At 43.9% G+C, this 12,225-nt stretch overlaps 1 protein-coding gene across 1 annotated transcript in view; it reads left to right on the forward strand.

The window, feature by feature from the left end:
• The first annotated feature begins 7,638 nt into the window (after positions 1-7,638).
• LOC121603952 (SH3 and PX domain-containing protein 2A-like) overlaps positions 7,639-12,225 on the forward strand; it is a 31,589-nt gene continuing 27,002 nt past the window's right edge. Inside the window, exon 1 of the mRNA XM_041933288.1 lies at positions 7,639-7,762. Coding sequence (XP_041789222.1) covers positions 7,654-7,762 — 109 coding nt within the window. The 5' untranslated portion in view covers positions 7,639-7,653. The remainder of the gene's footprint in view (positions 7,763-12,225) is intronic.

The following is a 12,225-nucleotide window of genomic DNA, read 5'->3' on the forward strand; positions in this document are numbered from 1 at the left end:
GTCGCCGCCCCAGCCTGGCTTGGGAACTGTTTGTCATTGCTAACGGCTGTATTTTGCAAGCGTTGTGTCAAGGCTAAAGCAGAGGGCCCGTCAACTGTCACTCCCTCCACCACCCTGACTGCACACAAATGTCATTTGTCACCGTAAATGTTTGTGCCGCAGTCAGGGATGAATTGTAGGGTCTCCGTTCTCTCGTCTTCTTGCTAAACATTGCATCAATACTAGTTAGCTTCTGCCTGTGGTTTGACATTGTTAGCATTGGTGTCACTCCTGGCTGCTGTGCTTTTCCACAAGTGTCGAATCAATATTGGTTAGCTGTAATTTGTTGCTGGTCCCCTTTGTCTTGGTGTCAGGTGACAGGGCTTTATCAGTGAAGATCCTGGCTGTGTGCTGGCAGCAGCTGTACATGCTCTGTGGTGGACATGCAGGAAGGGCCGGCGCAGGCTTTTTTCCGGTCGTTTGACTTTGCTTACCTATTCATTAGGATCAAATGTAGAAGGGTTAATGTTTAAAGATGCACAGTAAGAACACGATGTTGGTGCTCAATATCTCAGATGTGTACTCCATCCAGATGAAAGGTTGTATGTTGAAGGTTGCAGTGAAATATCTCTCTACTTCTTTATCTTTCACTGTTTATCTCTCCTTCTCTATCTTAACCTTTCTCCTCTTTGTCAGCCTTACTTTTCAGTCTCTTTATCTGTCACAGCGCTTGATGTTGTCACAGTCGCCCATCACATTCCCACATCTACAGAGTTTCTCCTGTCTTGTTGCTGATCTTTTGAAAGTTGTGGAAACCAGTGAATGTTAGTGCGGAAAATTTTAGCCAAGGTAGCAATGTAGCTCATGGGATGGCGATTCATGGTCCCTTGAGGATGAATCCCTCTCTATATGGCGTCCCTCTGACTTTACATCTAGCATCACCATCAGGTCAAAATTTGTCCAATGCTTTGTTTTGTTACCAGGCACCTGCACAATTGACATTTCCACTATTGTGTCTCATATTGCTTTGTATTTCATGGCAATTAGCAAATGACAGCATACTAACATGCTAAACTAAGACGTGAACATGGTTAACATGATCATAGCCCGATCACAGCTGGATTTTTTTTAAGGCCAGTACTGGCATAGATCGGTTGATTTATTGTCTTTGTTCAAACAATACACTTACTAAACGGACACATTGTCATTGTTAGCATGTTAGCATGTTGACATTAGCATTTTGCTGAAAGTACAACAGTGTCTAAGCACTGGTTGTACACTCTTGTTTTCTTTCTTCTTTCTTGTCTTACTAAGCATTACCTCAATACATACATGTGTATGTGCTCAGTGTGCTTATTTTTTTCCCTCATGAGAAATTTGTGCACTTGAATTCAAACATTTGTTCAAATTATACATTTATTTGCTATATAATGATAAAGATACTTAAAGCTGTGGCTATAAAACACAATGTGGTGTTATCTTGAACTGATTAGACATGGTGAAGGTATATAGCTGCCATACACGAGAGAGAGAGGCACATGAAATAATCTGAGAGCATGATGCAGTAATTTTAGTGCTAGAAATATGAATTTAAGGGAACAAGACCAGCTACGTCTACCAGGCTTCACAGAGACTCAACACAGTTTGCAGTCATGTTTGGAATTTTCAGCAGCGAGTTGGAAGGAAATTTTGGCATTTGGGGACATTATAAAAAAATCAGGGAGTGTTTTCTTTGTTTCAGCATCAAGTCGTTTATGTGATCTTCAAAGCTGCATGCAGATGCTGAACAGTTTCAACAGACAGTTGATTCCTCATAATCCTCAGGCTGCAGGTCTTAGCCTGTTGATGCACTGTGGATTGTCAGGGGGCGTGTGTGGAACTTATCTTTCAAAACACAATCTACTAAGTCGGTAGAAAAACAAGACAGATGGCTAATAAGCCCCCCCCTATCCAAACCTCGAAAGAAGGGCTCCAGAGATGCCATTTCTCACAGTCCCCAGGCCCTCAATTGCAGGGTAATGTAGACGTTTGGGGTCAGAATTCTAGGAAAATTACCCACAGCAGCAAAGGGACAGGGAAAGCACTGCTGGCTCTGCTGGTTTGTGGCGTCATCATCCAAACCTGAAAGGAATTAAGCATCCCAATGTGTGTGTGTGTGTTGTGTGTATGGGGGGGGGGCCAGAGTTGAGAAGAGAGTTAATATCAATCAGATGTTGAGCCCTACGCTGAGAGCAGCCGGGTGGGCAATAATCACGGTAGGGCGTTAGTGAGCGGGCTTTGACCCTGGCCGACCTGGGACCAGTCCGTATCCCTCCCTCTGGGGCCACCATCAATCCAGCAAAGCTCCTGAGGCTCTGGTGGATAGCGGTAGGGGATTTGGCTTTTATTATCTTATGTGAGTCAACGGAGAGGAGCTGTCAGCTTCACAGAAGGGGCAGCACTTGCCGGGATCCAGTACAGCATGCTGTTCAAGTATAAAAACCTGTTCTCTTGTAGAGATAAGTTGATTATTTAGGAAACCGCCCTATTTTGAGATTGATGACAGCTCATTTTTGAAGACTTGCCACGAGTTTTGAATGTTTTCATGGACCCTAGAGCAGTAAAACGAGACGTGCTTGCTACAGGCCATGAACCTTCAGTCTCAGTGCAAACAGGGTCTTTTTCAGAAACACTATCCATTTGCCTCAACCATCTCCATTTGACTACATCAGTGTTTTTATTTACAGTGTATAGTGAGCCATAACTGTACAAAAGTAATGAGATGAAGATCTTAATGCTACTCAGCACAGATTTAAATCCTTCAGTGCCTGAAATCCACACTATTTCACAAATAGGAGTTGTGAGGTGGTTTAGTCATGGTGTGTTTAGCCTGCCTGGAGCATCCAGACTGAAATGTGTTTGAAAGAGAACCTCCCATTTTGCTTGTTTTTACTACTAAAGTCCATATACATCTGCACACATTTAAGCTTATGCTCCTATTTCATTGATTTTCATGCATGAAACAGAGTTGATGCCAAACTTTTCTTGAAACAAGTTCTTGAAACAAGATAGTTGCTTTTCAACAAATGAAGTTCTTTATTATTTCTGTAAAATAAAATAAAAAAACACAAGAGTTTAAGACTAAATGCAAGCACACATCATGAAGGACATTTCGTGTACATTCCTTCTTAGTCTCAATAGCCCGCCCTGCCGAGGTCCTGGTTCAAGGTCCTTCATGTTGTTATGTGTAAATGGCCTGGTTCTCCAGCAGTGCTGCAACCCTAATACTGGCTCACTTCCAAAACCAGTGACAGCCAGACACTAAAATATTACTATGGTCTGATAGATCTCAAATCAAGCTTCAAATCATGGCTTCCCTGAAATATACCAAGGTAGCTCAATCTGCTGCAGCCCAGATCTTGGTCACCAGCCCCTCTGTCCCTGTCTTCCCTGATGCATGGCGTTTAATTTCCTGGTTAGGGGCTGGGATGTTTTTTAAAGAAGAGGGGGTGGGGAGTCAGGAATGACTTTAGAAGTGGCTGACGCCCATCTCAAACATTCCAGGAGGTCCAGATAGAGGGATGGAAGAAATGCATGAAGATATGAAGAGATGGAGGAAAGGGGAAGGGTGGAGTGAGCATCATGCAGTGTAAAGGAGGGTTTGAGTAAGAGATTAAAAATGAAAGGGGTGTTTGCAATATTCAGCACCAAAACAATGGCCAGTTACTCAGCCACAGATGCACTTTATTCTCTTCAGCATGGGAAAACACTTAGCTTAAAAACACTGGCCACGATTTCGTGTATCATACCCAGATGAGTACGCCGAGACTTTGGATCCAGTGCTAAATTTGCAGGAATTTATCTCTGCCTCTTCATATTTTGCGTGCAGTTGGTGTGCTAAAGGTGTGCTTTGCCATACTTTTGCTTCTGCATGCTGTCAAACTGAATAATCTCTCTCTGCTTCTCTCCTTCTCTCCTTCCTTCTCTTCGTCTGCAGTATGGATGTACGGCTTTACAGACAGCCCGAGGAAAGAGGCCTCAGGTAGCCTTGTGTGTCTATGTCAACATGTTGAATATGCATGCACTACTGTGCTCGTGTGAGAGTGACATGCCAGCTGCATCCCTTTTGGTTTTTGTAGTTTATTTCCTTTCACAATTCAGCTCTCTCTCGACATCTGCTCTGCATGTGCTGCCACCTTCCTCTCCTTACACCCATCTGCTCAAATTCAGCCGCTCTGCCTCTGCAGTCTGTCCTTCCATCTCTGCAGACCTGGTTGGCCAACACACTCGCTGGGCACAGAGCCAGAGGGCCAGAGCATGGACTTAAGGTCTGCATGTGGCCAAGTGTCTTAGACTGAATGAGGTGTCAAGTCTGGTTCTTTACATTTGTCTGCAACACGGCTGTAGATCACTGCCCGTGACCTCATTCAACTTCGGGTGTACAGTATAGGAATGATGTGTCGAGAGAGAAGAAACGGAGTTGAAATTGTCTCTGTTGTAAATAAACATCCTAGAGAAGAACATTTCTCCTGCAGATATAAACATTTATGACAAATGCAATTACATTTTTCTCCATCTGGGGAACATTGTCTGAGACATTTAACTGTAATTGAGGTGTTGCTGGGGAAAGACACACACATGTTGTTTCCTTCCATCGGTGTGTCAGTATGAGTTAGGACCAACAAAGGCATATCCCCCTTTGAACAGACTAAGGCAAACAAAACATGACCACATTTCTAGTGGGAACGAAGTGTATGGAAGTTGGAGAAAACCACTCTCCCCTAATTTAAACAACAAATCTCGTGCAATAAGAGTATTAGAATATTGAAGGCAGAACATAACAGGTCTTTAGGATTCATGGCATTTCTCAACAAGGCGTGGTTGCCATTACAACAGCATAAAGCTTTTAAATAGCTGGATCTGTTTATTACCTCAGGCTGACTTTGATTGCTCCCTGCACGTAGGCTGCTTATGTTCTCCGCAATATGTTCCTTTTCTTTATTTTGCCTCCAAGGAGAAAGCTAAAGAAAGACAGAGATGAATGCCCAGCCTCACCCAGCGGGGAAGTAAGGTTATAAGCAATCCCTGGTGTTTGCTGCCTGTTTATTTGAGTAGCAAGAGATGCTTAATTATGTTTTAAGCACTGCACAAACGCTTTGGCCTACATTTTATTCTTCCAGGCTGCTTAAATGCATGACTGGCCTGCAACCTGTTTCATTCTCATAAACATATTACAAGGCCATTGTGAAGATGTAGTATTTATTTGGGAGCTGCACAGTAAACGTTGCACTTGATCTTAGTGATGATTGGTTCTAAACTAGTAAGGTGAACTCTCTTTAAGAACAGTGGCATGTAATGTGCAGGAGAGGCACATCTTAACTCTTACAACACAACTCTTGTTCAAGGTCTTATCCCATTTCCAAAATGACAAAGGAGCTGACAGCACACAATTCGCTGTCTCGGATGCAGGCGTAAGTGGGAAGATGGAGAGATTTGCTGACAAAGTGTGATTTCTTCTCAGCCGCAGTAATTAGCCAGCGCTCGTGTTTCTGCTCATCAGAGACTGTTTTCTCTGTAGAATCACCGCTTACGTGCCTTTTCCCTTTATGATGTTAGTTATTTTTCATGTAGCCTCTTCCACCTCTCTTCACCAGAATGTGTCTGAGATGTGTCAAAAAAGCAGCTTGCAGAAGGCTTTCTGCTCAACCTGCTGCTGCAAATTGAGGTCCAAGGTGTTTAAAAAGTCACTACGGGTCACCTGTGTTATTGGAGTTGTTCCTATCATTTGGAAGGCTGGCGGCTGTTTGCCAGGGATGGTTTCTCTCTGAGGTGATGATGACATGCATTAGCTGCTAAGGTTTGACTAAAGTTTTCATCCCGACAATACTGCGCTGCAGGATTTACACGCTAGGTCAATGTTTAAGTTAATTTTAGGGTGCTTTGCTTATGCAGGTGCGTAAACACATTCACGTTTGACACCTAAGACCAGGGTTCACGTTCTGTCTTAGAGCAGCAAGTAGTGCTACCTTTTTTTTTTTCTTTTTTTTTTGTTAATTTTGTAAAGAGCCAGTGTTGCCTTGCTTTCAGTCTTAATGCTAATCTAAGATAATCACCTCCTGGCTTTTGCTCTCTATCAGTCTTCTTCATTTACTTGCAACAGGAACTTAGCTAAGTGTCGCTCCTCAAAATCTTGAACTCCTGCTTCAGTTAGTAGCCTTCATACTAAATCTACTGTTTTCAGTTAGTAAATTATGTGTAAAGTCAATTGATCAATTGATTTTTTCCCCCCCAAAGAAACCAGACCTACAAAACCCATTAAACAATGTTAAAACAAGAACAAATCTTCTATCTTTAAAACTGAAAACTTTTGCTTTTGTGTGGAGGCTGTGTTCCAGCTGAAAGGGGGTGTGAAGTTGCCTGTTAGTGCTGATAATGTCACTAACTCCCTAGCCATCTTTTAACTGCCTAACCTGAACCATGCCTTAACTTACACTTAACTTGCACAGTGCCTTAACTGCAGCTTTCATGCGCTAATGTTGGCAGCATAATTTTCTTTAAAAAATGACATTAATCATTGCAATCCATATCTGTTTCTTGAGTGGGCTGCATTCACTCGATGGTTTGTTCTGATCAGCTCTTGGTCACATTGTGTGAGTCATGTTTGGAGTCATGGAGTGGATTCACTGTAACAAATTGTATTACAGTTATGAATATATGCTTTTAGTAAATAGCCGCACAGCATCCATCTATTTGTTTTTCCTGTATAAATGTCACTGTACAGACACACTGAGAGACTTAAAGCACAAAACACAGCAGGCTGTGAGGCGTAATCTGCTGAATCTGTGTGTGTTATCTCTCCGTGGCCAAACAAGCAAATGAGCATGTCTGCAAAGATCAGATGTGCACCACGTGAGGTGCGTAAATGAAATCTTACATGGCAGTGAAAAGGTTAAACATCAGAGAGAAGAAGAGAGAGAAAACACAGTGGCCTAACCCCAACTGAAATGCTTTCTTCTTTTGTTTCACATAAACATGGACCCAGCCTCCTTCCCTGTTTCTCTCTCTCTCTCTTTCTCTCTACTCCACTCATATGTTTCTATTTAAGGCCAGCAGTGCCGACTGCCATGATTGGTGTGTTCACCCCCCTCCCGACTCGCTGTCCAACGGCTGGCTCCCAAAGGCAGTGGAGGGGAGGCCTTTCCTCTCAACCGCACTGTTGATTTTCCACAGGGAAACTTCACCATTCTTCCACTCACTCGCTCCCCAGTCTTCCCCGCCAACCGCTAGCAGCTCCTCTGTTTCTCCTTTTCCTTCTGACTTCTCTGTTTCTTTCTCTGTGGGTCTGACAGTTTGCCTCAGGTCATGGATCCACGTTAGGTGTGAGATGCAGCCCCTGCAAACATTTTCACCCCGCTCCCTCCTCTTGTTTTGATTCCTTCCGATGTTCCTCAGTCCTTCGCTGTGGGCTGGGGGTCGACTCAGCTATATGGCCAGACGTTTGGAACTATGCAGCCAAGTCGCGAGCTCGCGTTCTGATTGGTCAGGGCGGCAGGGAGCAGGAGTCGGCCGATGGCGGCGTACCGGGTGCACGGCGGCGGCAGTGTAGTTGGTTGCGGCAGTCGTTCGCGGGGTGCCACGGCGGGCAGGTGGCTGACAGCTTGTTTCTTCCCCTCAGGGATTGACAGCTCGGAGCCCATGGTGCTGGAGCAGTACGTGGCCGTGGCCAACTACGAGAGGCAGGAGAACTCTGAGATCAGCCTGAAGGCCGGCGAGACGGTGGACGTGATTGAGAAGAGCGAAAGTGGTGAGTGGATTCTGCTTTTGTTGATGAACTCTGACAGCCCCCCACACTCTAAGATCCATAGCATAGCATTATTTTAAACAAATGCTGCTTGAAAAGCAAAAAAAAAATGGCTTTGTAATGACTGGCTTGTTCTCAGAACTGCCTGACATTTGTTTTGTTTCTTCCTGTTTGTATCTTCCTCTCTCTGAGTACACATTAGAAGAATAAACACACTCCTCACATCCAGAGAGAAGTATGCTCACTCAGCACCTCTCTGCCTCCCTTTTCTATCCCTCCTTTTCTAACCCCTTTGTCCACGAGAGTCCCCCACTCCAGCCTCCCTCCCACTCCTCTGCTCTCCCTCAGTCTCTCCCCTTTTCTCCCAATCTCCTGATCTCCTAGCTGGGTTGGCTTGGCACCACCTGGAGGTGCTGTTTGGCTGGCAGCGGTCAGTGTGTGTTTGTGGTGGTGGTGGTGGTGGTGGTGGTGGTGGTGGGGGGGACGACGCAGTCTTATGGCTGACGACGCAGTCTTATGGCTGACGGCCAATCTCTTGCCTTTTGCAACAACAATGTCAGTAAATTAAATACAGCCAGGCTGTAGAAGGTGTCATGTCAATGTTGAACTACAGTGACAATGTTTAACGAATGATGCTGACCAATTGAGCACTGATTTGCATCATCAAATGATGCAGCACTTGACCTTTTCACCTTGCCTCCCCTCCTGTGGAAATTCTGTTTAGCAATCCCAGAGCTGGATCTCATTTCCATGCAAGCAGCCACTGACAGCCAGCAGCTTGCACAACTCAGGAGAAAGCTTGGCACAAATTACCCTGTCCTTCTATCTACTCTTATCTACATCTTACATGTGTGAATTCACCGTCTTTGAGATATCTTGCTGGCGCATCCTCCAACGATTATGTGCCTTAATGAGTCAGTTTTAGTGTTGAACCAGCTTGTGATTCACATTCAGCATTTGATGTATTTCCAATTTGTCCCATTATTGTTAAGTGAAGTTTTGACAGAGTAAAGAAGCTGCATGGGAAACTTTTGTGATGTGGCTTTCGGTCAAACTTGCGCTCAAGGAAGTCGGTGTCTTCTGAAGACTGACTTCAAGGACGTGGATGTCTTCATTTCCGTCAAGTGTTCCTGTTAACTCTTGACCTAAGGGGAAGTTCATTTTTCTCATGCAACTTTGATTACCAGAAACTCTTCGAAGTTTCATGCATCATTAAATGCTTTGTTTGATTGATATTCATGAGTGTTCCTCAGCCACAAAGTCATTTTCTTTGGTGATTCCATTTCTGAATATCTGGCCTGACAGCATCTGCTCACCAGACCAATCTGAACGCTCCAATCTGAGCGACAACATTTAACATTGATTGAAGCTCTTACAGCAATACGAGCAACTTCTGAACTGAGAGGAACTCTGGTCCAAGAGCTGGATATGTGTGCTGTCGTCATTCACTGGGCCAAAGAAGTGGAGTAACAGCCATGTTGACGATGATGATGACATCACTCGGAGGCTTTGCCAAGACAAACACATCTGAGAGCTCATATAGTATCCCAAAGCCCCCTTCCCGCTTTCAAGGTTTTACTGCAGCCTCCTGGTCCCTCCAAACAAAGCTGAAATCCATATTTTACCTGCTTTTCTCTTCAAACGCTGATTTTCTTGCCTCTACATATTGAGCACAGATGGTGTCATGCATTAATATGCTGTTCCTCATTGCAATGCAGACTATTTCAACCAGTTTTTAAGTGTCTGCCGGCTTGACCCGATGTAATTATGGGTTCAACTCCAGAGTCGGATGTTGTTGTTTTTATCCTGTGAGAAGCTATTGACCTTGCAAGTCTAGACCCAGCTGTTTCACTGTGTCAAGAAGACCCATTGTCATATTGAAAACTAGTTAAATCATAAGCTGTGTGAGAAGGGAGACTGGTGTGTATGGATGAGTTTGCATGAGTGGTATCATGAGTGGTTATTCCCCTGTGTGTGTGAATTCTGTGTCTACATAATCTTGCCCATCCTAAATGAGATTTATGAAGCACTGAGGGGGTGGGGGTAGCACAGGCCAGAATTGTCCCTAAGAGAGAGAAGTAGAGGCCTCGTCTGAGCCACTGTCCTGGTTTTCTCCCTCTGGTTTCTCCTCGGACATGGGAACCATAGAGCGTCTGGAGAGAGGAATGTCCCAGCTGGAGAAAATAAATCTGCATATGTGACCAGTTAAATTATATGGTGTGTTGGACTTAGAGGAGGCAGTGATGGGGAGGAGACAGAGAGGAAAGGTCAGTGTGTTTTAAAGGCTGCAGACCTGTGTCAGATAGTACTTGATGTGAATTCTTCTTGGGATAGCAGTTGGGGCACGCACTAGTACAACTGATGCTGGTGCAAGTTTTTAAAGGCATATTTATTTTAATTTTCTGTGACTGACAATTTACCTGAACAATGGACCATGGGCAATCTCATGCATCATGCAGAACAAGCCGTTATTTGCAGAGAAAGACACGACAAAGGAGTCTACAGCTATGGTAACACAACTGTGAAGCTGTACTCAGGCACAGCAGTTCTTTGAGCTAAATGCTAACATAAGCATACTGACTTGCTCAAAATGACTATCCTGATATCCTGGTATGCGGGTGCTTGGCAGAAAATGTTGTAGCTTGTTAGCATGCTGATGTGAATATGATGACATCATTTTTTGGTGCATGCATCTTCGTGCTGCATCGAGGATAAACCTAGTTCAAGGTATGTATGGACAACCTTGATTAAACTTTGTAGCTTTGGCTTGTCTCGCTGGGGTCTAAGACCTTCACCTCGTAATTGCATTGGTCCCAGGTCCTGGCAGGGGAATTTTCTGTAAGCCCTCTACTGTCCGTTACCTAATAAGGCACAGATGCCCAACAAATACTTGATGTTGTGTAGAACACATGTCCTCTCCTCTTCTGCACTTTCTGATATCATCTCAGAGAATGAATTATAATTTTAAGTGACTAGTCTTCCGCAGTGACCACAGTGACAGAAGGGGGAATATATGTGGGGAAAAATACCTTTTTTTCCCTGTTTCATCAGCCGAGACTAATGGATCTGCCAGGAGGACGTTGACGCTAAACTGCAAACAGGATCCTTTGGGTTAGTGTTCGGCCTAAGCCACAATGCCAGCCGGAGAAGCCATTTGCCCAAATATCTTGGCCCTCCGTGCTGCCAAGTTTTAGGGACATTTTGTCATAGTTGATTAAAAGATATTAGACAGATTTGCGTACCTCTCTTTGGACTTGACCCCACCCCTCACATAGACCTGTGACCTCCTGTTGTGTTGCCAGATGATACTAATCCTGTATTTTGGAAATTGATGAGAGTTATATTTTTGTGGATATCTATCATTTGTTTCTGTGGTCTATATGGAAACATTTAAGACGTTGCTTGTCAGCAGGTACAGTTCTGTTTTTTTAGGGAGAGTCATTGCCAGGAGTTTTGGCAGCATTTTCCCACCACACCTTCCCCAGTGCCCAGGAGATCTGGTGAGGCTGGCAGCACTCAGTCTAACCCAGAATGCTTTTCCAAAGGTTTGTCTTCAGTGTGTTGCTTGGTCTGGCTTCTATTGCTTGTGCAGATCAGTTTCATGAGGAGAAAGCCCTGAGCTAAAGTTTAGCATGAGAACCTCTCATTGCATTGCATTACAGGTCATTTGCACCATAAGCTCTAGTTATCTATAAGATAATGACAGCATTTGTGTGCTTTAGTGGCTTGAAAATATTGAGAAATTCCTCTGAATCAAAGCACTGACAATACACATATTGGCCAAAAAGCTTATGCAGGAACCTGGTTTTGATGTTTGGGGTAAAGTATTCATTATTATGGCCCTGATGCCCCGAACATGATCATTCATTAACAATGCACATCATAAGTCAACAGCCAAAACAAGAAGTAACCATTTTTAATCTAAAATGAAAAAAAAAACCAGTTAATCAACTAATTGTTTCAGAGCTACACCAGTATGCCCATTTATACAATAAACATATCCGATCATGTTGCCTGAAGATATGAATGACACATCTTTGGTTTATGGAACCAATGTAAAATAAAGCTGTTTAACTGCAGAATGAGTTATACTCTCAAGCACCATAAAAACGATCAAAGTGCCAAAAATGTGAAATGATTCAGCGTTTCCCTTTTAAAGCCTCCTCTGGAGGGAGCTTTAAAAGATTTTGCAATGAAGCTAGCTTGACATACCCTTTGCTTTAGGCTGTCATACGTAGCCTATGTCTTTAATCAAGGTGCACTAAGGGCTAGCTTAAAGGATGTTCTGGATCAGAGAATGCTGTTTTGGATAGAGATCACATGGGAGGCTGGAGGCGAGCATTAGCATTGCCTCCTGGCTGTAAAACAGCCAGCCAGCATTAATCAGGGTGGTACGTCTTGAGTCAAGAGATGGCCCTAATATCATTCTTACAACACCCTAGCTTAGCTGTGTTAGCTAGCTTCAC

Source organism: Chelmon rostratus, chromosome 3 (assembly GCF_017976325.1).
Source record: "Chelmon rostratus isolate fCheRos1 chromosome 3, fCheRos1.pri, whole genome shotgun sequence".
NCBI classification, from domain to species: Eukaryota; Metazoa; Chordata; class Actinopteri; order Chaetodontiformes; family Chaetodontidae; genus Chelmon; species Chelmon rostratus.